The 27353-nt window shown below is 37.7% G+C and overlaps 1 protein-coding gene across 1 annotated transcript in view; it reads left to right on the top strand.

Annotated features, from left to right (window-relative positions):
• Positions 1 to 27353, top strand: part of CAMK1D (calcium/calmodulin dependent protein kinase ID) — a 478963-nt gene that overhangs the window by 306970 nt on the left and 144640 nt on the right. Inside the window, exon 3 of the mRNA XM_027838808.1 lies at positions 2784 to 2858. Within this exon, the coding sequence (XP_027694609.1) occupies positions 2784 to 2858 (75 nt within the window). The remainder of the gene's footprint in view (positions 1 to 2783; positions 2859 to 27353) is intronic.

The following is a 27353-nucleotide window of genomic DNA, read 5'->3' as shown; positions in this document are numbered from 1 at the left end:
TGTGCTGGTAAATATTTAATAACTGACTCTTCCCCCCAAAATTGTATGCCCAGCACACTTTTAAGGTTAATATGTGTTATTAACATTCTCCCCATCACTTTAAGTCTAGAAATCAAAAAGAACATTAATGCAAGCCATAATTTATAGTGTTTGCTAATTTCTGAAATATAAATATTCACAATGAAAATTTAACAATCAGTTCTTGCAAGCCAATAAAAGTTGGCTCTAGGATACCCTGTAATATTTGCTAAGGGGAGATTGAAAAACAAGGACACAATTATTGCCATAAGGAGCTCACAATTAAGTAGGAAAGGAAAGGCATGTACACAAAAAATAATGCAAATTAGACTATGGTAAGTGTATAAGAGGAGTGCGAATTGCTATGAGATCAGATGAGAAAGAAGGTCACATCTGACTGGTGTAATATGTACTATCCAAGGAAGGCTTCATAGAGGAAATAGCTTTTGATCTGGACCTTGAAGTGGGTGCAAGATTCCAACAGTCAGAGATGGGGGGAAGGACAGGAAAAACTAGGAAGTTAAGAAGCACAGGAGTCTTTGAGGGATAACTAGTCTAGTTTATCTGGAACATGAGTGATAAGGTATGGAATGGTGTCAGATAAAAGTGGAAAGGTAAGGTGGAGCCAGTTTGTAGAACATCTTCAATGGCATGCTAAGTAGTCTGACCTTTATTTGGTGTGGAATGGAGACTCTGGACTCTCCCTTTTTCTCTCTACTGACTCTTAGGGCAATCTGGTGAATTTACAACTGGTTCATTCAATCACTTGAATAATGTTAGGTGTGAACTGGCATGGAGGTCTCTAGTGGAATACTATTTGCTTTGCCTGTACCTCTGTCCTGTTACTCTTTGTTTTCAACGACTTGGATAAAATCGAGGAGGTAGTTATATCAAATTTGCAGGTGACATGAGACTGGGATAACAAATAAAACTGAGGATATAATCAAGATCTGAAATGCTTCTGATAGGCTTGAAACCCCAGCCCATTGAGCCTGGCTGAACAAGCTGAACCACAACAGAAATAAATGTGAAGTGTTATATATAGATTAAAAATCTCACTTGTCCAAGTGCAATGCACAATGGAGAATTCCGATCTAGCATCAGGTGAAAAAGGCTTGGGGTTTTATTTTACTACAGCCACAGGATGAGCTAACAGTATGATGCAGGTTGTTAAAAACAAGACAAACAAAAAAGATACACTTAATATGGTGTCAGATGTAGTAATAGAACTATAGTGCCCCGGGCTTGGGAAGTTGGGCAGGCATTCCCTTGCACCTCCCGAGATTGGCTGGAATCTGGGCAGTCCCAAATTAACTGTATTTCCTGGTTTTCTCGCTGACTCATTTTGTCAGATCAATATAATGTTTTTCTGATATTACTGATATAATTCTTCCTCTGGCATCTCACAGTAAGCCTTTTGAAATCGATCTGATGATGGATAACATCTGCATTTTCTAGTAGACATGAGTGAAATGTGAATTGAATGTAATTCGCACTGTTTCAGCTTATCAACAAATTGTATTAACTAGGAAAACTAGCAACAATCCTCCCCTCAACCCATCCCCCAGATGCCACCCATTGATTTCATCTTAATTCTTTTGGGCTCTGCTTGGTTGCAGGGTAATTTATCGGATCGTGTGATTCTAGAGGGGAAGAAGGAGGCAGGGAGAGGCTGCTCTCACATTTAGGAAAATTGCCTCCATTTCCCCTAATTAAATAATATAGTGTTCTTGCTGTTAAACAGCAGCAGCCTTTAGTGAGGATGCACATCAGCTGAACGCAGCTGAAATTGCGAGGCAGTAAAATCCCAAGGGAGAGGATTTTCCGTGAACAATTAATTAGCACATTGGCTAATGAAATGATTCTTTTCTGGAAATCTCAAGCTTTAAATAAGTACTGGGCCTTAAGGTTCTGAGCTCAAATGACTTGTAGGAGGGGGTTTCTCTTAATCTCTAAGCCTCCTCAAATTTTTTTCTCTGTCCTGCAGCCTGGCACAATAACAGGTATGTGGGGGCTTAAGGAGATACTTGATAGAGAAGACAGGTCACCATAGTGACCCACCAAGGACAGCCAGTACTAGTCAGTATGTAGGTCTCTTTTTTCTGGTCTGGTACCTGGTAGGATAGTTTGTTTTCTTCCTTATGTTGTTACTATTAGTGTGTGGACTTAGGTTTATGTTTGTTTTTTTAGGCAATTGGGGTTAAGGGACTTGCCCAGGGTCACACAGCTAGTAAGTGTCAAGTGTTTGGTCTGAGGTCGGATTTGAACTCAGGTCCTCCTGACTTCAGGGCCAGTGCTCTATCCACTGCGCCACCTAGCTGCCCCTGAACTTAGGTTTATGAAGCCCTTCCCTCCCCTATGCCTCTTCCCTCCCCATCCCCGTTTCCCTAGTCCCAACACCTGAATATGGCTGGAGTCATTGAAATAAATTAGTGCAGTTCTGGGAGAAAGAATGCATTTAAGATTGTGTACAATTTGATTCATTTCATAGAATTAATAGGTTAAAGGGGTTGTAAAAAAAAAACCATGTGGGTTAGCCCCCTTCATTTTACAGATGAGGAAACTGAGACCCAGAGAGATTAAAGACCTACCCAAGCCAGGATTCAAATGAACAAATGTATCCAGTGCCAACTATGTGCAAGAAAGATGCTCTTAGTTGCTAGTAGTGGAATCGTGTTTTTTTTCCCTTTAATATGGTATTTTGTTCATTTAAAATTTAATGACAAGTTACTCTAATCTTTGTCTCTCTCTCTTTTAATTTTTAGAATTAAGCATGAAAATATCGTTGCTCTGGAAGATATTTACGAAAGTCCAAACCATTTATATTTGGTTATGCAGCTGTAAGTATAATATTCAATATTGCATTCATAGTAAAAGACTTTAAGAGTGCCCTGACATTTTGATCAATCAGCTCTTGCAGAGTGGCTTCATTGAGGGCATGTTTATATATGCTCCACAGCATTTAAGGTGCCTGTAGAGATATTATTTTATCTTATTTTAGAAAGAAATTATTCTGTTATGTTTGTTTTTAAGATTGTTGGGAGGAAAGGAACACATGAGACTATCATGGCATTGCCTTGTACCTTTCCCATCTACTCTTTCCTAAGGTTAACTCCCATGTGGATAAATGGAAAACTCACACCTATCCTGAGACAGTAGTAACTGGAGTTAATTCATGCCCTCCCATTATATACTTTTGCTTTCCAGTTAGAATGGAAATTATCAGGCAGTAGGTAGAGGTGTAAGAATGAAAGAAAGAGCTGGGTATACACATACAAAGTAAGATTGGGTTTTAAAATTCTCATGTGAAATTGAGAACTACATCCTCCAAATGCTTTCCTATAAATGATGTATCTTGGTCAATTGGAACATTCTGGTGTCATTATGGGAGACAAGTAAGAATAGAAAAAAGCTTTCTCATTATGTCCTCAAAGGGAATTCTTGAGGATGGTATTCAGCAAGTGGCTATGGGAGGAAGTCTTGTATAATTTCAGATGATCAATTTAGAGGTCATCATTTGGTATAAATTGTTCAGTTCCTAAATTTATATGACTTTTTAGGGCTGATGTACTTTTGTCAATGTATTTTTTTCCATAGACATGTTTGCAATTTAACTTGAGAGGATATAGGTGGAAATAGATGCTTAGTAAGGCATTTTTTCCATTTTTCATTATCATTTTAAGGACATATTTTAGGTTTTTGTATTAAAGTATTTGAGGGGGAAAAACACCTGAATGGAAATGAATAAATTGGGGTTTTTTTGACATTTAAAGGCCAAATAAAGGTTCTGTCATTTGGTGCTATGTTAAATCCTTATAGAGATTTTATTTAGGAATGAGGACAGCTCATTCCTGACTGTAGGGTTCTCATAGAAGAAACAAATAAAGGAGTTACTAGAATTGGGTTTATTATTTGTCCAAAGGCAATAAGAAACAGCATTTCATGGGAGACTTGGTAGACTACTATACTTGGAGTCAGGAAGACAGGTTCGAATTCTGATACATATACTTCCTGGCTATGTGACCCTGGCAAATTTGCTTCACTTTCCACAGTGGTAAAAGGTAAAATGTGGAGGTTGGACTCAATGAATTTGTGATTCTATGATTTTTGCAGTAGTCAAAGTGAATACAAGCGAAAAGTTGACCATGTAGATCTGGGCTTCCTAACTTGGGGACCCCATACTTCAAAGGAATTCATAGATAGATTTGGTGGGGGGGGACTATTAACTGAAAATTACATCTTTATTTTCACTCACCTTTAACTGAAATTTAGCATTTTATTCAATTATAATAAAAATACATTATTTTGAGAGGAGGTCTGTAGATTTTTTCGACTGCCAAAGGGTCAATGATACAAAAAGTTAAAATCCCTGATCCAGATAACTGAATCTTGCGTAGCAGCATCTTTTGGGGAGGACAGTAAAAACAAACAAACAAACAAAAAACGACATGCTTGAAAATATGGCTCTGGAATACGAAATGAAACAGGCAAAAGGCTTAGGCAGTTTGAGTGTCTTTGACATGGTCACAGAGTTAGTTTATGTCTGAATAGAATTTGAATCTAGAACTCTTGACCCTAAGGCCATCCTTCCTTTTTCCAGCACACCACCCTATTTCTTACTTCTTCATTTTTTCCTATTGGATACAATCCCCACAGCTACCATATTCCTCTCATTTGAGTCCTCTATTATGGGGTCTATTTTTTTCTTATTTACCTATGGAGTAAAACCTTAATTATTTACACTTCATGGTTATTCAAATATGGTTTGGGCTGAAATTTGCCTCTGATCAATCTATGAAAATTGTTTACTAGCAAATTACTAATATAAATCAAATGGGAAGAGGATAGTGTTTAAATTTCTCAAGATAGCAGACTATTTTCAGCTAAGTGTTATAGTAGATGGAATGCTAGACTTAGAGTCAGGAAGTCCTGAGTTCAAATCTGGCCTCAAACACTTACTAGTGACCCTGGGCAAGTCACTTAACTCTGTTTGCCTCAGTTTCCTCATCTATACAATAGTGAAAATAATAGTATCTACCTAACAGGGTTATGGTGAAGATCAAAGGAGATATATGCAAATAGTATTGCAAACTTTAAATACTAACATTTTTATTATTATATTTCAACCAGCATTTTATAAGCATCTATTTATATGTGATTCACAATTATGCTAGATAATAGCTCTCTTTATATATATGTATATATACACACATGTGTAAACATGCACACATATATATATACACACACAGAGGTAGCTGGTGGATAGAGTACTGAACCCTGGAGTAAGGAAAACCTGAGTACAAATCCAGCCTCAGACTAGTTGTGTGACCCTGGACAAATCACTTACCCACTGTTTGCCTCAGTTTACTCACCTGTAAAATGGGGATAATAATAACACCAATTTCCCAGTTTTATTGTGAGAATCAAATGAGATAATATTTGCAAAGCACTTTGCAGGCCCTAAAACACTATAAAGTGCTAGCTGCTATTATTATTATTAATTAAAAGTGGGTCCTCAAAAGGCTTCTCCTTGGCCTCGGTTTGTCAGCCCAGATTTAGTTATTAAATGTATTAGAATGTAATAAAAATAAATTTATAATATCTTTTAATGCAGACTTTTTGCTCACTAAGAAAGGTCAAGCAATCTCCTTCTTTCCCTCTCCCCCTACTTGTTTTTCTGCTATGCTTCTGCAGTTACTGTGAATTATCAATATGGGAATCCCTAAAGTAAGTAACCCCTAATGTCCACATTCACCATGCAGCTTAGAAGGCATGGAGACAGTGTTCTGGGTAGATATTCTCTTTTCTTATTTATCAGCTTTAATGGTGTTTGTTACTTTCTTCCAAGGCTGATCTCAGCTCCCTACTAAATCTGCCTGGATGCAGGGCAGGTGGCTCCTTTTGTGGAAGGCATTAGGAAAACCTAGGTTTCTGAATCCTAATGGTGAATTTAAATTACATGCTGGGGGGACTGCATTTCACAATATTTGTGTCTGGGATGTTTTGGTTTCCTAGGAAACATCTCTTGGATGCTGAAGCTCAAAACTAATATGTGGAACTTATCCCCCCCCCCATTACCTTTTAAAATTGCTATTAAGTGGTTTGTGTTATAGAGGCCATTATTTTGTATTGCTGAAAACCCAGAGGCTGTTATTTCTGTTTTTAAGTGTTTTTCATTTTTATCCGTGATTTTACCGTGTTAGTTCTCTAATTTTTGTTAACAGCATGCTTTTCTGATCAGTAAGCCATTTAGGATAATCAGGTTATAGTTTTGGAGTCAGAAGGGTCCTCAGAGATCACGTAGTGCAGCACTCCCCTAATTTTGCCAGTATGATAACTGCTTCCTGGAAGGGACAAGTTACTGGCCTCATTTCATATAGATAGGATTTGAAACCCTGTCCTTGGTTCTGCTGTACCACCAGTCATTACAAATGAGAAGCTCTGTTGTTGTTAATGATAGCTAGCATTTTATAGGGTTTTTTTTATAGTGCTTTACAAATATCATTTCGTTTTTATCCTCAAAACAACCCTAGGAGATAGGTGTGCTATTATTATCATCTCTGTTTTACAGATGAGGAAACTGAGGCAAACAGAGGTTAAATGGATTGCCCAGGGTCACATAACTAGCATCTGAGGCTAGATTTGAACTCAGATCTTCCAGAATCAAAAGTTAGTGCTCTATCCACTATGCCATCTAGTTGTTGTTCTTGGTTGTGATTAGTAATAGTGGTAGGGTATGTGTGTGTGTGTGTGTGTGTGTGTGCGTGCATGTGTGTGTGTTTTATGAATCATATGTTGTTAGAAATGAAAGTGATCTTAGAGATCATATATGTTAAAAGCATTTTGATAATTATATTTCAATATAATTTGTTTTCTTTCTAATCCTATGCATTTTATTTTATGCATTTAAAAACATTATTCTGCAAGCCATTCCCTAATTGATAAATGGTCAAAGGATATGAAGACAATTCTCAGATGAAGAAATTAAAGCCATCTATAGTCATATGAAAAAATGCTCTAAATCATTATTGACTAGAGAAATGCAAATCAAAACAACTCTGAGGTACCACATCAAACCTATCAGATTGGCCAACATGACAAAACAGGAAAATGATAAATGTTGGAGAAGATGTGAGAAAATTGGAACACTAATGCATTGTTGGTGAAGTTGTGAAATGATCCAACCATTTTGGAGAGCAATTTGGAACTATGCCCAAAGGGCTATAAAAATGTGCATACCCTTTGACCCAGCAATAGCACTTCTAGGGCTATATTGTAAAGAGAACATACAAATAGGAAAAGGACCCACATGTACAAAAATATTCATAGCAACTCTTTTTGTGGTGGCAAAGAATTGGAAATTGAGAGGATTCCCATCAATTGGGGAATGGCTGAGCAAGTTGTGGTATATGAATGTGATGGAATACTATTGTGCTATAAGAAACGATGAATAGGCTGACTTCAGAAAAACCTGGAAAGACTTGTATGGTCTGATGCTGAATGAAGTGAGCAGAACCAAGAGAACGTTGTACACAATAACAGCCATGTTGTGTGATGACTAATATTGATAAACTTAACCCTTCCCAGCAACACAAGGATCTAAGACATCTCCAGAGGCCTTGTGATGGAAAATGCTATCCACATCCAAAGAAAGAACTATGGAAGTTGAATTGCTATTTTTTTTCTCTTCTGTTGAGTTTTGTTTCCTCTTTCTGATGGTTCCTCCTATTGGTTTTAATTTTTACTTACAACATCACTAATGTGAAAATAAGCTTAATAGGAAAGTAAATGTATAGCCTATATCAGATTGTGCACCGTCTTGGGGAGGGTATTGGGGAGGAAGGGGGAGAAACAAATTTAAATTCAAAAGCATATGGAAGTGATTATTGATAAATCACAATAAATTAATATAAAAAACATTATTCTAAGAAAGAATCCATAGGTTGTTTTTCCAGACTGCCAAGGGGTCCGTGATACAAAAAGATGCCAAGAACCCCCAGTGGCGTACCCGCATTATGTTACAGATCATGGAAATGAGGCATTTGGCCCACGGTCAAACAGCTAATAAGCAAGAGATTTTAAACCTAGGTATGCTCAGCACTTCTTGGCCTGACTACAGGTTCTGATGTGTTTAGAGAAAATGTGATGGGTTTATTTCATATCTTCATTTCTGGGAATACTATATGCTAAATTTTGAGATGCTGCTGAATATCAAATAATATACTTTTGATCAGGATATTACATTTTTTAAAAAACTGATTATATTTTAGGAGGAAAGATGTTGGTCTTTTGATATGAATAACAGGCTTTACCTAGAAAATGATAATAAACTTTGAAAATTGGTGTGAGAACCGAATACAAATAGGTAAAAAGTAGAATACAAAACCATGATCATTACTATATTGTAGTGATTATTAGAGATTAGTTAAGTGGTTTGCCCTGGACAGTAGAGATGATAACTTAGAATCTTTTAGCTCCTGAGTCCACTATTCCACATACCCTGTTGAGGTACTGTTCTGATCAGATAAACTCCAACACTCCTTTCAACTCTGAGAATTTGTGACTCTGTTTATGAAAAACCTTGCTAAATAATAACCGATGTGCCATCCCAATGTGTCAAAGGGGAGCCCAGTTGAATGACTTAGAATTCTTTCATGGCGGTCTAGCCCAGCGCCTCACACTGCAGATGTAAATCAAATAAATTAATTAATTAATTCATTTTTACTAGCATTACAAATTTGACACTTTGTGCACGTCTCCTGGTGAAATCAACATAAATATATTAAAAATACATTTTTAATATTTCTATCATTACTAGATACCACTGGTATTTGAACAACCAGTTCAACATGAAGACAATTTTTTTTTAATTGTGTCAGGAATGAAAGAGAAGTGAACATTTAAACAGCTTCCAAAAGCAAATGTGGTTCATCTACTCCACAGGCTTGTTGTGCCAGATATTGTTTTTGAATAGTTCACTGTATGTGGGGGGTTGCTGGTGCAGCTTTCCTGTTGATATTATATTTATAAATCATACAATGTGTTCCCAGAGCCAGTTTTAATTAGAGCACACATTTCTACTCCCAGTGGAAAGCATTTTGCAAGTAACTAAGCTTGGTAATAGAGGGGAAAGGGGTGTTTCTAAGTAAGATACTATAATGCATTCACATGTAAATTAGCAATTTTGCATTTTATAATGAAAGAAGGGAGGAAGGGAAGAGAAGAGAATAAGCACTTACATTGAATCTGCTATGTGCCATGCACTGTGTTAAGGCAGTGTAACATAGTGTAAAGACAACTGAACTTGGAACCAGAAAATCAGGGTTTTAGTTGACATTTCACTGCTCCAAATCTTTACTTCTTCCTCTGTAAAGTGAAAACTACAGAACATTTAAGGTCCTTTGGAATTCTAAATTCTATGGACCTATGAGACCTAGCTCTTCTGCTCTGTATGGTTCCCTATGTGACCATGGGCAAATCACTTAACCTCTCTGATCATCAGTTTTCTCATCTGTAAAATGGGAATAATCTTCCCAGCTTTATCTTCTTCACATGCTTGGTAAGTGAAGAAAATGTAAACTGTAAAGTTGTATGTCGGTGTGACTTATAATCTCAGTCCTGCACGTCCACGATAATGCTGGTACAACTATGTCGTCTTCAAAGGCTGGCTGCTTGGTACATGCTGTTAATTTTTCTGCACTGGGAAAGACTCCTCCACTAATTCCAACCTCAGTGAATTAAGAAAGCAAGAAAGATAAAGAAGAGTGAATCTATTGGCAAACTAATCTTATATTTCTAAGAAACAGACATAGTGGCAGAAGAGATCAATTCTATTTTATGAATTTAGTAGTTCTAGGAAATTCTGCAGCCATCATATCCATGTTCTGTTTTATGGACAGATTGATTTATTTGAAATTTTTTCAGTGAACAAAAAGACTTTTTTTTGTTGAGGTGGAATAGAGGGTACAGACTAAGAATATTTAGGTAAAATCTATGTGCATCATTTAAGAGACATGAAAATATATTACAAAACAAATTAAAACCATGTAGAAAATATTTAAAAGTAATCAGGTACACAAAATGAAATACCAATGATGGCTCTTCATGTCTCCAAGTCTATATAGAAAGAATTCAGGATCTTCCAGGAAGCACGCCATAGTGATGGTGAATGGAGTATTTCAGAAAATAGAGGAAAATTACTTGTCTCCCTGACTTCAGTCTCTCCTCTTTCCAATTTATCCTTCACACCACTGCCAGAGCAATTTTCATAATGTATAAATCCAATTACATCGTCTCCCAGCTCAAAAACCTTCAGCTTTTTCACAAGTCCCCACTACTTGCTGAATACAAGATCAATGTTTTAGCCTGGTTTTCAAGGTCTTCCACATTCTAGCTCCAAGCTACCTTTCCACCCCAATTTACATATTACTGTCCTTTACACATACTACATTGCATTCAAATTGGAACTACTTGGCATATCCTGATCTTGCCTGGCCCTCTCCAGTCCCTGTAACTTTGTTCACTGACAGGCCCCATACCTAGAATAGTCTCCATACACTTTGCTCCCCATTGAAATCCTTTCCTACTTTTCAGTTTATCAAATTTAGCTGAACCAGCATTTATTAGTCACTACCATATACAGAGCAATAATTATGAATTCTGGCACATGAAGGGAATTTGTTCAGTAGGAGTGGGGACCAGGTAGAAGGTGTCTAGGATATTACCATGCCTACATGTGGTTGAGGTAAACTAGAGACAGAAGCCATGAAAGTTGAGAAACCTGTAGCCTCAGAATTAGAGTATTTGAAGGGGTCACTATGAAAAAGGACTCTATAAGCTAGGCACTAAATACGCTGGGAAGGTGAAGAGAGACCTAGCAAAAGCTCAAATCCAGCTGCTAGCTATGTGAACTTGGGTTAATTACTTAACATCTGTTTGCCTCAGTTTCCTCATCTGTAAAATGGGGATGAAAATAGCACCTACCTCCGAAGTTTCTTGTGAGGATCAAATGAGATAATATTTGTAAAGTACTTATCATAAAGCCTGGAACATAATAGGCTTTATGTAAGTGCTAGCTATAACTATGACTATTATTATTATTATTGAGGAAAGAAAGGTAGTTTCTAAATAATGGTGGCAGAAAGGTTTTAAAGTATCATTGGAGAGCAGGGAGCATGTCAACTCTTGTTCCTGGCCCTGTGTACCAGGGAGTGGGAATGAAGAAGCCATCAGCCTTCAGAGGGTGACAAAAGATGTGATGCCTTCAGGTGAAAGTTAGGTTTTGGTGAGCTCCAGAAGATGAAAGGAATGTAAGCAGAAGAGATATAAAATCAGGGGGAATTTCTTAACACTAACTGAGAGTAGTTAGTAACACTAATAACTAGGGGTGAATTTAATATTGTAGGGTGGAGCCAACATGTGGTTCCTTTACCCCTGTTCCTTCTGCTGATTCTCCCATGCTAATCCTGTCTTCACTGTGGTTCAGAAATCTTCTGGTGATCCAATGTGGCTGTAATGTTGTCTGTGTGAAAGGAAATCATGTGAAATGAGGCTGGTAAAGCAAATTGGAGCAAGATTGGAATGGTGCTGAGTCAAGGAGTTGATTTTTAAAATCAGTGAGTCTGGAGAAGGTTTTTGGGAAAGTGTGATATGGTCAGACCTAGGGTTTAGGGGTATTATTTTGATAGATGTGTGAAAGAAAGAAGAGACTGGAAATAGGGAGAATAATTAGGAGGCTATTGTAGTAGTCTAAGTGAGGGGCAATGAGGACATGAATGAGGGTGGTGGTGATGTGACCATGGAGCAGGAGAAATATGGTGAAAGATGTGGAGGAGGAACTAGCAAGACTTGGCAAGTGACTGGATGAGAGAGATTGAAAAATCAAAGGTAGCTCAGGCTTCAAATCTGTATAATGGGGAAGACTGAGGTATCAGCAGAGAAATGATAGTTTCAAGAAGTTAAGCTTAGGGGAAAAGATTTGCTTTGGCCATGTTGAGTTTGAGGTTCTGGTTGGATATCTAGGAGACATCTAACAGGCATTTGGGGATGTGAGGCTGGTGTTCAGAGTAGAGATATCAAGATTTGAGAAGCATATTCTTAGAGATCATAATGGAAGCAGAAACAATCACCAAGGGAGAAACTCCAGAGAGAGAAAAGAAGGTGGCCTGGGAAGAGCCTGGAAGATGCTATATTCCAGTTACTAAAGTGCTGGATTATGTTATATTAATCTGTATGCTTGTCTTATTGTCTCTACTAGGTTGGTTTTGTTATTCAGTCATGTTTGACTCTTCATGACCCTATTTGGGGTTTTCTTGGCAAAGATACTGGAGTGGTTTGCTATTTCCTCCTCTAGCTCATTTTACAGATGAGAAAACAAAGGCAAACAGGGTTAAATGACTTGCTCAGAGTCACACAGCTAGTAAATGTCTGAGACTGGACTTGAACTCAGGTCTTCCTGACTCCAGGCCAGATCCACTGTCCACTGTACTATTTAGCTGCCTCTCTACTAGAGTTTAAGTTCCTTGAAGGCAAGGATCATGTCTTAATCAGTTATTTTAACCTTATGTCTCCAGCATCTAGTGTAGTGTGTTGAAAACAGTAATAGTAAAAATAATAAGCAAGTCAATTCATTTATTGCTGTGATAGTCGCTTTTTTTTTCCTTTTGGAAAGTTTCCAGATATACCTCTACAAACCTTATCCTCCGGCCAAATGAATTTCATTGTCTTCTTTTTTATGTCCTTTGAATTCCTGCCCCTGAGCCTTTGTCCTTGCTCTCCCCCCAGGAAGGCTCTTTCTCTTTTTATTTTTCCTTTCATTTTTCTTTTGCTTTGAGGTTCATCTAAAGTCCCTTTTTCTTTCGGGAAGTCTTCTCCAACATTTCTAGCCCACAACAACCTCTCTCCTCTGTATTCCTTCTCTCTACCACTCATAAAGCCATGGAGAATTTTTTTTTTTGTTAGAAGGGACCTTAGTGGTCATCTGGAATACTTTTTCTTTCTCGTTCTAAAAATTATAAAACTGAGGCCCAGGGAAATAAAGAGAATAGTCCAAAGTTACACAGTTAGTCATTTCTACACATTTTTCCTGATTCTCAGTTCTGTGTGACATCTACTCATTTAGCACTTACATATATACTTATATAGATTTTTACATATTAAATAACCTTCCCAACAGTAATATATGTTAGAGACTATATCTTGAGAATAGTGACCATGTTAAAAACCTCTTCCTAGCACCTAGCAAAATCACTGCCTTAGATATTTTTTCAAAATTAGAACTGGAATTTCCTTGATGCAGGATTCTCCTAGTAAAGAAACCCCCTTTATCAAGGCAGAGCAGCACGTGCTTTGCAGATCGTGGTCTTTTGAGATTTGCCTGAGTCATTGAGAAGCTTAGTGACTAGCCCAGCCTTACCCTGCTGATTTATGTCCCAGTCTTTCCTAACTGCGAGGCAAGCTGCTTCTCATCATATACACAAAAGTTATTAAAGAACTGTTTGTTGAAAATGGTAAAGATAATGTAGATGTCAGGGGCATGTAACTGAATGGAAGATTGGAGATGTCACATCTGCGGAATGGGAATAGCTGTGACTAGACAAGAGTCTGGGGAAACTGATTGAAGCTACCATTTTTCAACCTGATTAAAATGGCTCATTTCCCTATTCAAAGTCCTAAAGCAAAACATCCTGGTAAAAATAACCATATGCCATTTTTTTCACTGTTCAAAAGCTTGTGCTTTCTCCTTCATCATTCCTTCAATGATCATTTTTTCAAATCCTTGATGACAGAGTAAATAAGAAGTATTAGAAATGGAAAACATTATACCACAGCTTGACTTGTTATCTTTTTCTCATAATAGATTCCTGGCTACATTCTGAAAAGGATAAGCGTTTACTGTATTGGAAGGTGACATTGAGAACAAATGTATTATGCCAAGAAGAAAATGAAATCGAGTAATTCAGAGGGATAGAAGCCTCCTTTATAAAGTAGCACCTTAGTACACATTCCCAAGAAATACCAACCAGACTATGGAGAAAACAAATGTACAAAAAAATGAGACCCTGATTATAATTTTTTTTCCTCAAAAGTGCCATAGGTAGATTGCCTGTGACTGAAAGGCATTTTGTGATGCTAGTAGTTAGGTGGAAGAATCTAGGGAGTTTTGGATTTGGAGTCAGGACAAGCTGAGTTCCATTTCTGCCTCGGACACTAACTGTATAACCCTGGGCAAGTCACTTGACCCCTGTTGTCCTCTGTAAAATAGAAATGATAACATCACCTGCTTCCCAGGGTTGTTGTGAAGATAAAGCAAGATAGTATCTATAAAACACTTTGCAAACCTTCAAACACTATGTAAAAGTTAGCTATTTTATTATTGTTGTCTTCATCATTATTATTATTACAGGTAGCATCTCGGAAACTTTCTAGTTATTTTGCCATATACCCAAAAGGAATACTTGTAGTAGAGAATCTTAGTGGTGTCTACAGCATTCTCTTGACCTTGAGGGCAATGTTAAGGCTGAATCCACTGGGTTCGTGGGATTAACCAAGGAAGTGTCAGGCTAGTAATGCTGTAATAGGGCATTTCTTGGTGATTTAGGCACTCAGTCATCTGGGATGTTATTTCTTAGGCTATGTTATAGGATCATAAGATTTATACCTACCAGTATTCCAAGAAAAGGATGTCTCCCTTTTCCATACCACACCCCCTAAGATTAAAACAGAGTTTGATGCACCTAGAGAACATTATGCATAATAATATAATATTATTATGATGTGTAATACTACCACATACACATGGGACACCAGAGCAAAATAGATGAAATGTGAGATTTCATCCAGACCCATGACATAAATATGTGAAGGATCTGTGATTTCAGGAACATAGGGAATTCCCAGTGTGGAAATTCCTCGATCAAATCAAATAATGTCCTCTCTAAGTAGTTAAGTCTTAGGGAATTGCCTGAGACACTCAGAAGTGATTTGAATAGGATCAAGAGTTATTAGTAAGTATCAGAGGTTGGTTTGAAGCCCGGTCTTCCTGACCCCAAGCCCAGTCCTCCATTCTGCTCTATGATATGTTGCTTCTATAGTCCAAAGACTATATCATGTTATTTACTCTAGAATGTACTTTAGATTGTTCCCCAAAACAACATCTACCAAGAGGCTTTGGTAACGTGATTTACTTTAAATATTTTAAATTGATAATCTTTCATATTTATACCAATTTAATTGCCAAATATATCCCTTTTTCTGTATTATACCAAGAGCCAACTCCTCTAATAAAGCATTAACAAAAAAAAAAGAAAAAAAACAGTTGAGCAAAACTAATTAACTCATCAACCAAGTCTGATAGTATATTCCATGTTCCACACCTGTAGCCTTCAATCTATTCAAAGAAGGGAGGGAAGGAAATTTTCTTTTGTCTTCCTCAGAGCCACACCTGGTCATTAAAATTATACAACATTCAAGGTACCTAGGGATATTTAGAAATTTGATCTTTAAATTAATTTTTAAGAGAAAAAACTATGTGGCTGCTCCCTTTAAAAAGAGAAATGATAGAATCACAGGCTCTTAGCCCTGGAAGGGACCTTAGCAATCATGCTTGCTCAGTATTATCGTTTTCCTCAAGGATATATTGACTGAATGGAAATCTAAAAATTCAGTCTTTGAGATAACCATCATAGTTAAATGAGACACTTGCACTATTATTAACTTTAAAAAAAATCCGTCTCCCCAAGAAGTGCAAGTTACTTAACCAACAGTAAATTGAACCAGGTATCTCATAAAAAGTCTGGGCTGTTCAAATTCTGTTTTTGGAAATACTGCTTTAGCCACTGAATTATACATTTTTGAGTCAAAAAGATCATAGAGACTCTCTAAGCTATAAGCCACAGCATGCCCATTTGCAATCATTCTTTGTCCAGTGGCTGATGGGAGTATATGGAGGGAGGGGATGGAAATGAAACAGTAGGAGAGGAAGGCCTAAGGAGTGACTGAAATGGATGGGTTGTTATGGTCAAGGATATCAAATGGGAATTTTAGAACTGTCCAGGCATTGTGAGAATCAGGTAGGTCTCTTTGTTTTGTGCCTATTCACACTGTTCAGTTGTCTCTTATTTTTTAACACGTTACTCCTCTGGTCAAGAAGCTTACGTGACTCCCTATTTTCTGTAGGATCAAATACAAATTCCTTGGTTTAACATGTGGCCACACGTGCCTCCAATGTGTGTGCCTTATTATCGCTGTAGTCCAAGTTTGTGCCTGCTTTCCCCACCAAGCATTGTGTCTCTTTGTGGAAGAACATGGCTCAGGTTTATGTAGAAGGAATATTTTGCAGCTATTGGTTTTACTATGGCATCTTAGTAAATGGCTTTGCTGAGAACTAATTGTGCTTCTTGGTTTATTGTTAATGGGAAGTACACTAGCGGGTACTAATGAGCTATAGTTTTAGGAGTGGGTACACAGGGTACTCCTCTTCAGCCTTGAGGCAGCAGCTGCTCTCTGGGGCTCGAATCCCCAAGTACAAGTGCAGAGTGGAAGAGCATCTCAGAGGGAGTATTATATCAATTTATCAGTTTTTCTATCAGCCTTTTGAAATAAAAGCCATAGTGATTTGGATTTTTAATTATCTGGATAAACATTTTATGATGATTCTAGATTTCCTGTCGTCTTTGATGTATTGATTCTATTCCAGGAGAAAATGTTGCATGGTTTGTTTGACAAAGTGCCTTTTATTTGCCGTGAAGCCTCTTGGGTTGTCTAGTTTGGTTTTTTTTTTTGTTTTTGTTTTGTTTTGCTAGGGATTTTGACAACTGCTTTTTCTTCAGCTGTACTTTCTTCACTTTACTTCACTTCTTTGCTGTATATATGTAGGAGTGTAAAGATCCTCACTTTTATGATAAATTTTATGATAAATTCCCACCTCCTCACTGTATGACTGAAGTGTCAGCTGATCTTTAGGATTTTCTAATTCTTGTAGGATGTGGGAGATGGTTAAAGTATTGAGGATGGTTCTTTAATCTTGACTAAATCTTAGTCTCTCATGATCAGATCAGTAAAACAACCAAAGATGGTATATGTGTGTTTGGTAGTGCTCTTAAAAATCTCTATTGTACAAATGAAAAAGACACTGGCTTCATGCTATGACCATAAGTGATACTGTTCATGCTACAGTGAGCAAGGAGGGCCATCTTTGCCCAATTTTAGAGGGAAATAAAAAAGGGGGTAGTAGTTTAGCTTAGTCCCTGAATGTATGTGTGCATATATATGTATATATACATATATACATATATACACACACTTACATATACATACACACATACATACTTACACACACACATACATACACTCTCGGCCAGGGTCACACAGCTAGTATATGTCAGAGGATGGACTTAAATCCTGATTTAGAGGCTAGCATTCAGTCCACAATATCAGGCTGCCTTTTGCTTGAAACATAATCATAGTCTACCTTTTTCCTAATTTGTACCCTTTAAAAAATGACAGCAGCAAAATTCCACTTCCCCCATTCCCGGAATGCTCTCCCTTCCCAGCTCTGCCTCCTGTGAGTCTAGGCTAAAATCCCACCTTCTACAAAAAGCCTTTACAGAGTTCCCCTTAGGGGCAGGTAGGTGGCACAGTGGATAGAGCACCGGCTCTGGATGCAGGAGGACCTGAGTTCAAATCCACATAACCCTTACTAGCTATGTGACCCTGGGGGCAGGTCACTTAACTCCATTGCCTAGCCCCCCCCCCCAAAAACAAAAAAATCCTAAAAAAAACAGAGTCCCCCTTAACAGCTAGTGCCTTCCCCCTGAGATTATCTCCAATGTAGCCTGTATATATCTTATTTGTACACAGTGCTTGGCATGTTGTCTTCTCTATTAGACTGTGAGCTCCTTCGGAGAGGCATTGCTTTTGTCTTTCTTTGCATCTTCAGTCTTAGCATGGTATCTGGCATATAGCTGGTGCTTAATAAATGCTCACCGATTTCACTTAACTTGAAGATCCACAATTTCAAATCCAGAAGCAGACTGTTTTCTTATTGTTGTTGTGCTGTCCTTACCCTTTGTGACCTCGTATGGGCTTTTCTTGGCAAAAATACTGGAGTGGTTTGCCATGTCCTTCTCCAGTGGATTAAGGCATTTAGAAGTTAAGTCACTTGCCCAGGGTCACATAGCTAGTAAGTGTCTGAGGCCAGATTTGAACTCAGGTCTTCTTGACTCTAGGCCCAGCACTATTCCTTTAGCCCTACTGCTTTATGCCCACTTTATCATCATTAAATGACTCACTAATAACCCATAATCACATGAATTTGAGGTATGTGCTATGAATAATTTGCTACAGAAGAATGAACTTGCCTTCTTGGAGTTTACATGTCAGTCTAGGTGGGCCTCATACTGAATGGAATGTCCATTTGATTTAAGTTTAGTCCAGAGGCTGTGTTGATGTATTACATTTGTTACAAGATAATTGTTTGATAAGATATACTTGAGATGTTTGCTTTTCCTCTGTATGTGTAAGTATATGCAATTAGTCCTTTAGTCACTATTTATTTTCTCTTAGGGACCATGACTTCAATTTGGGTAGTAGCCTGGCAATTTGGAAAAGGGACTGGTAATGGGTATGTGGGTCCATTGGTTAAGAAATGTCAGAGATAACTGAGCCAAAAAGCATGTAGCATATGATTTAATTACTCTTTTTATAGACTATTTTTATCTAAATAAGTATAAATATTAACTAATCAGTTTAGCTTTTTTAAAGAAAAGATGTAATTCATGGCAAGATTTAAAGAAATATTAATCACCAGGTAAAATTTAGTACTTTTCAACTAAATTTCAAATGCCGGGAATGCTTTGCCTCCTCACCTCCACTTTCTGGTTTTCCTGCCTTTCCTGAAATCTGAGCTAAAATCCCTCCTTCTGCATGAAGCTTTTCCTGTTCCCCTAAATGCTAGTACCTTGCCTCTGAGATGACCTCTAGTTTACCCATAGCAGAAGACAGACTAACCCAGGTGGAGGGTAACCAACAGTCCTCAAACTCACCATTGGTGAATTAAGGGGATGTGTCTCTCCTATGGAGACCTTATCTACTCCCGTGAGTTCAGTTACTAAGTCTATGTACATGACTCACAAATTTATACATCTATCTCTATCTTATTCATGAACTCCATTCCCTCATCTTTAAGCTCCTGATGCTTATCTCCACCTGAGTACCACCCCCCAGAACATCAAACTCAGCATGTCTAAAATGAAACTTATCATCTACCCCTAAACCTGCCCGTCCCTGAATCTTCTCTAACCTATTTATGGAATTGTTGTCGTCCAAGACACGTAGACTCAAAGCCTTGGGTTCATCTTTCACTCTTCTGTATCCCTATATCCAATCAGTTCCATAGTACAAAAGGGTTCTACCTCTGAAATATCTTTTGAATAGCATCTACCTTTCTTTTCTGCTAACCCAGCTACTACCCTATAGAGAGGAGATCATATTACTAATTTCGTATTACTCCGCTTTCTTCCCTATCTCCTATTGTCCGTTCTGTTTCAGCCAAGTTGTATTACCTGATCTTAGCACACCACATCCTGCCTCCGTATATTCATGTTAGCTTTCCCCATACCTAAAATACATTCCCTCCTCATCTTTCTCTTCCCTCAAGGCTCAGCTCCATAAAGCTGATAACCATAATATCAGCTGAAGAGTATTCTGCTTTTCAAGTTTTCCTGGAGCATTTTGAATGGCTCTCACCTTGCCCTTATCACACACTACCTTGTCATTTATATAAATCTAAGATGATGACTTGGATGTCACAATCTCTTCTGCTTGGATACTTCCAGTGACAACGTATTCACTTCATTGAACTCAAGAAGTTCATTCCATTGTTTTGAAGTAGGGGAGGTGTGGCATGCTCTAATTGTTAGGAAGTTCTTTATATCAAGCCAAAATGGTTTTCCCTTCAACTTCCATATCCTACTGTAACAATCTGTGGCTGGGATTGTAACAGCTGGTTCGGTTCATGCTAATGTAAAATAAAATAAAACAAATCTGTTCCACGGACATAGCCTGTGATGAAGAATCAAAGTTAATAAACATTTATTTAGTACCTACTATGTGCCAGCCACTATCCTACGAAGTAGGGATACAAAGAAACATATAAAATGATCCCTGCCATCAAGGAGCTTACAATCTAATGGAGGAAGAGTACATATAAAGGGAAACTGAAAAGGAAGGGGGTTACTCAAGGGTATGGCAGGCAGAAGGGGTGGGGAGGGAGTGATACAGCCAAGCAGCTGCATAGGAAATGATCTGGAGAGATTTGCATTACAGAGTTGATCTCATCTCATGGAATGATGAGTTTCTAGAGATCACGAAGTCCAGGAGAGCAACCAAGTGGGAAGTGAAAACCAGTAGGACCTATTTGTCACAAGGAGACCAAGAGGAGGGAAGGAAATGGTTCAGACCATGCAGGGGTGGGGAACCTGCAGCCTCAAGGCCACATGTAGCCGTCTAGGTCCTCAAGTGCAGCCGTTTGATTTGGTCAAATGGCCGCACTTGAGGAACTAGAGGGCCACAGGTTCCCCACCCCTGCTTCAGAGGAATCTACTACCACTATTAGAAAAACAATTCTAAACACATCTACTATTAAATGTGGGCCATTCTTTCATTCAACAAGCATTTATTAAGTGCTTAGTGTCAGCCCTTAGGTGGTAAAGTAGATAGAGTGCAGGGCCTGAAGTCAGGAAGACTCATCTTCCTGAGTTCAAATTAGGCCTCAGACACTTACTGTGTGACCCTGGACAAGTCACTTAGCCCTGTTTGCCTCAGTTTCCTCATCTGTAAAATGAGCTGGAGAAGTAAATGGCAAACCACTCCAGTATCTTTGCCAAGAAAATCCCAAATGGGGTCACAAAGAGTCAGATGCAACTGAAACGATTGAACAACAGTTTGAACAACATGTGTCAGACACAGTACTAGGCACGAGAGATGTAAAGACAAAATTAGAAGTCTTTGCCTTCAAGAAGCTTAAATCTATTGTGTATAATTATCCAAGATTGCAAGGGATTTCACAAGCCATCTAGTCTCACCCTTTCATTTTATAGAAGGGAAACTGAGGCCCAAGGAGGTTAATGACTTGCCCAAGGTCATACAGGGACAGCATTTGAACCCAGTCCTCTGACTCCAGAGCCAGTCTTCTTTTCACTGTATCATGGCACCTTTTTACATGCAGATTAGTAAATACAAAATAATTTTGGGGTATGAGAGGGATTGGCAATTGGAGAGATGAAGATAGGCCTCATATAGGAGCTAGTACTTGAATTGAGCCTTAAAGGAAATTAGAGAAAGCTAGAGATTCTAGGAGGTAGAGTGGTGAGAAAGGAATGCATTCTATGCTTGGCAGCCAGCATGTGCAAACGTGTGGAGATGGGAAATGGAATTTCATGTATGAAGAACAGCAAGGAACCCATTTGCCTGAATCATAGAGTATGCAAAGGGGAATAATGTATGAAAAGCCTGGAAAAGTTGGGCTGGCGTCAAACTGTAAAAGACAAACAGAAGATTTTGACTTTATCTAATCCAAAAGGCATAGTTGCTAGAGTTTCCTAAGCCCGGAGTCCTGTGGTTCAACCTGTGTTTTAAGAATAGCAATTTTGCAATTGTGTGTTCAGTAATGTTATCTTTGTGTACAAAGGACAGCGTGTGTACCAATGACTGATCTCAGGTTGCAAGAAGTCAGGAACGGGGTAGAATTTATTGACTCTGAATTACAGAAAACTGAGAGAGGTATCCTGACAGCATTGAAAAAAAATGGGTTTCATTTGTTTCCCTGTATTCCCATTGCCTAGCACAGTGCCTGGCATAAAGCAGGTGTGTAATCATAGCTTATTGAATTTATAGACAATGAGAGTACATGTGCGATTCTCTGCTGTTTTTTATTTCTTTATTTGTTTGGTTTTGAATCAGTCACTTCATTTGTTCATGTTAATTATGCATATTTTATGAGTTAAACCTCTTACCAGCATTCTCAAGGTACTGAGAAAATAATGCTTAAGTAATTAAGTAAGTAAATTTAGTCCTGGATCCCTTTTCTTTTATGCATACCGCAGAAAGCATGGAGGAGACTCCCTTTACCAACACTGATCAGCAACTGCTCGGTAACTTACAGAATTGCCGGGGCCATGGAGTGGTTCAAGTGACTTGGTCACACAGTCTGTATGTGTTAGAGATAGAACTTGAACCCAGGATAAAGAGCAAGGCCAGCTCTTTTATCAGCCACGCTGAAGTGTTTCTTTCTTGTGTGTTAGAGATAAGTGAAGAGAAGCTGAGCTGGCTAGTATAGTGTTCAGAAAACAAAACAAAATATGTAGTTCATATACTTAGGGAATAAAAAATAGACAAACCCCACAAGACCAAATGACTGCAGAGGTCTGAAATATAAAGCTGTCAGCAGCACTCGAGAAAAGTGACACAGATTGCTCTGTAGCTATTTCTCTTTTGGAATCACCTCTGGCCTTGCTGTCTCACGGCTTTTAGCTCCAGTAGCTGACAGAATTGATGGTGTCACCTTTGATCTAAAAGGAAGAAAACACAGAATTGACAGGTCCAGTTGACCAACTCCTTTGGGCAAGTGTGTATACGTGTGGGCTCCCCTGCCTGCACGTAGGTGTTTTTAATAAAATAAAGCATCCCTAAAATTACATAGTTGATTTACTGCCTCTATCATAAGAGACTGTATTAAAAATGCATCTGTATCATTTCATGCATCAGTCATTTCATTTCCTATTTGCAGCTAAAGCTTCTCCCAACTGTTCTGCATTGCGATGCATCTGTTTAATATAGTAGGGGACTATCTCTTTTGATAATCTCGCAATATAATATGGTGAATAGTAAAGTTATATTTCTTTGGATGGGGAAAATGGACATTAGTACATCCAGATTCGTGCCATGTATTTACCAGACTGAGAAAGTACTTTATTGATCTCATGTTTAGAAGATCTAATAAATACCCCTCCAAAAAAGGAGGGGGATAGAGCGACAGGTTTTCAGCAAGACTCATTTGGAACATACGCTTTTGCTTCTTTCTGAGAGGTAACCAAAAATGCTGCACATTGAAGATTTTTACCTTAGTCATATAAAATCCTAAGAGATAATGCAGATAAAAGGAGGGGAATGGAAATGAAATTATGGCTAGTTAAAAAAAAAAGATAGATGAATCAAAGCCCTCTCTCTAGATCTGGAAAAGGCCTTTGAAAGTATTGAATCTAGCCAACCCTCCTCTTCTTACAGGTGGAGTAAATGAGATGTGTGATCTGAGAGGTCATGTCACTGGCCTGAGGTTACAGAGGATAGTGAGTGGAAGAACTGGAACTAGGGCAGAGGTCTCCAGATTGTGGATTTTTTAATTGAATTAAATACAACAAGTATTCATGAAGTGCCTACTGTGTGTAAGTTGTTGTGTTAGGTCCTGGGGGTATAAAGACAAAAATGAAATAATTGCTGCCCTCAAGGAGTTCACATTCTGCTGGAATGTTCAGTATGCTTTCTACTAGGTCATATTGATCACAAAGGAAAAGCTAGGAAAAAAAATTGTGAAAGTCTTCCTCGAGCCACAGGTTAATATACATAAATGTTTTTGGCAATACAGATAAAAGAAAAAATACCCAGGACTAAATTTAATGCTTTCAGCACTATTTTTTTTTTCAGTACCTTGAGAATGCTGGGGAGGGGCTTAGCTAACAAGATAGGCATAATTATCATAAACAAATCATGAAACATTCTGAAATGTTGTTAGAGAGATAACAAAGGAAATGAAATGTAACTTTCCCAGAGGCCTTTAATTGCAACAGTGAAGAATAAACATGAAATTCAAGGCAATGTTGGAAATGATTGACTCCTGGAATGCTAAGTCTGTTACTGTTAAATGCTTTACTTTGCTTTTTTTTTGCTGTGGTTTCCCTGTTTTTCCTGCATCCAATATAAGACTCGTAAGCACATGATAACCTCTCTGGGCCTCAGTTTCCTTAGCAGTAAAATGAGGACGTTGAATTGAATTATAGTTATCCCTTCCACATCTCGGGGGTTAAGGATGCTGCGCCCCCACGATTTTGAAAATCCATGTAAAATTTTTTGGCCCTCCCTTTGTACCAGAGAAGAAGTCTGAATTTTTTCCTTTTTTCTTTTATGGAGTATTTATAGTACGTTATTGTAAAATTTGGGTTAAATATTTGGTCATAGGCAGGCTACATGTAGGTCAATGTTAAATAAAAATTGCGTGGAAAAAAAATTTTTCTGTGTCATCTACTAGCTTTTATGTATTTTCTGAGTGTTCTACAAAACTCTCTCAAAATTCCCATTTAATTTCTTATGCTGACCTGTGACATATCAAAACCACAATGGGGAAGGATAACTATACATCTAAGATTTTTTCCAGTTCTAAATTCTATTACAATATTATTTACCACATTGACTTGAGATGGAGTTTGTCTTACCTCTCTAAAAAAGACATCTCTAGAGTTAAAGGAAAATGCATATAAAAGCATAGAACTACATAAATTTGTAGGACTATATAGAAATTTAGTAGGTCACTCAGTCATTTTTCCAGCTGTTATGCAATACAACACCTTGACTTTGAGCATTCTTGTGAGTGACTACAATGTGATTTGCTTCTAAAATATTTTTCATGTAGGGAATCACCAATAATTCTTCTCAGTTTGTTTTACTGATGCTTTTTTTTTTTTGGTAAATAACAAAACAGTAATGTCCATATACCCAGCCCCACTGAACCTTTCTTTGTAACAAAGAAAAATAGTGAAGGAAAACAGACTCCTATTCACCTCATCTGACAGCATATACAGCATTCTGTACCTGCAGTCTTGCTGTTGAAAGAAAGGAAGTATGTCTCATTATCTATTCTTTGGAACCATAATTGATCATTACAATTAGTGGAGCATGAAAGCCATTGCGCGTCTGTTTCCCCAGGTTGGACTACCTTGTTCTGTGTCTGTATTGGTTCATTATCTTCCCATTTTCCTCTGAGTTCTCTGAATTCTTTATGTTTTTCATTTCTTGTGGTGTGATCGTGTTCCATTCTATTCACGTGCCACAATTTGTTCAGTGTTCTCTAATTATGGCCACTGTTTGATACCCATTTCTTGTTATTACCGTGGATATCTTAAAATCTAGGGAGACTTGGAGGGAATAGTGTCCTCTATTCTTACATTTTGGCTGGCTTTACCACCTCTTTCTCCCCATTGTTAATATATTCCTTGTTCTGTTAGCATCCTACTTCTTTTTAACCTTCTCCTTTTTAACCTACTGCATTTTAACCTTCAGGATGGATAGATGGATGGATGGATGGATGGATAAATATGTAGATGTAGCTATATTTGTGTATATACACATATGTTTAAGTATGTCAGGATATAGGTGTGTGTATGTGTATATATACACATACATACACACATATAGCTTCATAGTTGTGCTTATTTTACTCATTCTTATTTATGACTGCAAATAGTTCTCAGTAAAATTGAGAAAAATGGCTGTGTTTTAATGGGATACCTGTGATACCTAATTAAAATTGTTATGGAGATCTTTTGCTTTATATCACTTATGTTTCCAAATACATAATTCCCCAGAGAGCTATTCCACATATCAAAGAATTTTAAAAAGAAGGGGGGAACACAGCAAAAATAACCAACACATTATCCAATTTATTGGATAATGACCTATAGTGTTCCATTATCTATCTCCAGTATCTTTGCCAAATGGGGTGATGAAGAGTCAGACATGACTGAAAAACAACTCAACACCACAATCCATTATCTGTAGAGTTTCTGACTGATAGTTCTCCACCTTTGAGAAGAAGAGAGGGAAATGTATTCTCATATCTCTTCTTGGAGGTAAAACGTGGTTATTACAATGTCATAGCATTCAGTTTTGATTACTTTGTTGTTGTTGTTTCCTTTGCATTGTAATAGTCGTTGGATACATTGTTTTCCTCTTGCTTACTTCACTATGCTTCAGTTCATAAAATTCTTCCCACGCTTCTTTGTATACATCACATTTGTCATTTCTTAGGTGTAAAGTGGAGTAATATGGACTACAATTACATACATAGACCACAATGGACATCTGGTTATTGCCAGTTATTTGCTGGAAATGCTGCTATAAATATTTTTGTGTATATGGACTTTCCTTTTTGTCACTGACCTCTGGGGCAAATAGTATGGACATTCCAGTCACTTTCTCAGCATTCTTCCAAATATCTTTCCTGAACTATTGCACCAATTCTTAGCTCTACCAATAGTGTATTAATATGTCTGGCTTTCCATAATCCTTCTGGCATCAACTATTCCCACCTTCTGTTGTCTTTGCCAGTTTTGTAGGAATGAGTTGAAACCTCAGAAGTGTTTTAATTTGTATTTTTCTGTTATTTTAGGGATTCAAAGCAATCTTGCCTATATCTGTCATAATTTTGTAATTCTTCGGAGAACTGTTTGTGCATATCTCTGACCACACGTCAATTTGAGAATGACTTTTGTTTTCATATATTTATGTTGGTTTCCTATTTATGTGTATATTTATCTTGGATCTGATGTCTAATTGTTAAAATTTTAAAGGACAACATTTTTTGTCAGAGGAAAATATACAGACATAGATCTTTAGTAGAGTATATTAAATTAGCATTATAACATAGATTTCCTAACCCAAACTGTGCTTTAGTTTGGCTGGAGACTAGAAGTCAGCAATTAAGAAGCTGGAGATATAAGAAGAAATCACGAAGATGTAATAGGAGAAGGAAGAAATTTTTTTTAAAGTTTATAGGTTTCTAGGAAGTTTTACCACTTAAAGTTTTGAGGAGGAGCCGCTAGGTGGCACAGTAGATAGAGAACTGGCACTGGATTCAGAAGGACCTGAGTTCAAATCTGGCCTCAGGCACATAACATTTACTAGCTGTGTGACCCTGGGCAAGTCACTTAACCACATTGCCTAGTTAAAAAAAAAGTTTTGAGGACCAGTCAATATTTATTTTGGACTAATGTCATTTTACAGATCAACAAATAGAGAAGACTGGTGGGCAAAAAGGTGTTCAGGTGAAACCTTTTTATCAGTAACCACCCTACAGGCCACTTGGAAAATCTTCACTTCTTTAGGACTAAACTTTAAGGGTCATTTAATTAAAATAAAGGCGTTGTAATGGACAGTTTCTGAGATCCCTTCTATTTAAATTCCTATGGTTCCTATGAATGAAATGAAAAAGCATTTATTAATGAATGAAAAAACCATTTATTGTGTGCAAAGAAAACAATGTGATCATTGTTAGGAATACAAACCAA

The sequence above is a fragment of the Vombatus ursinus genome, unplaced genomic scaffold, assembly GCF_900497805.2.
Source record: "Vombatus ursinus unplaced genomic scaffold, bare-nosed wombat genome assembly UNPS02014830.1, whole genome shotgun sequence".
NCBI lineage: Eukaryota > Metazoa > Chordata > Mammalia > Diprotodontia > Vombatidae > Vombatus > Vombatus ursinus.
The sequence above is the reverse complement of the archived record's forward strand: the minus strand, read 5'-3'. Positions and strand labels throughout refer to the sequence as shown.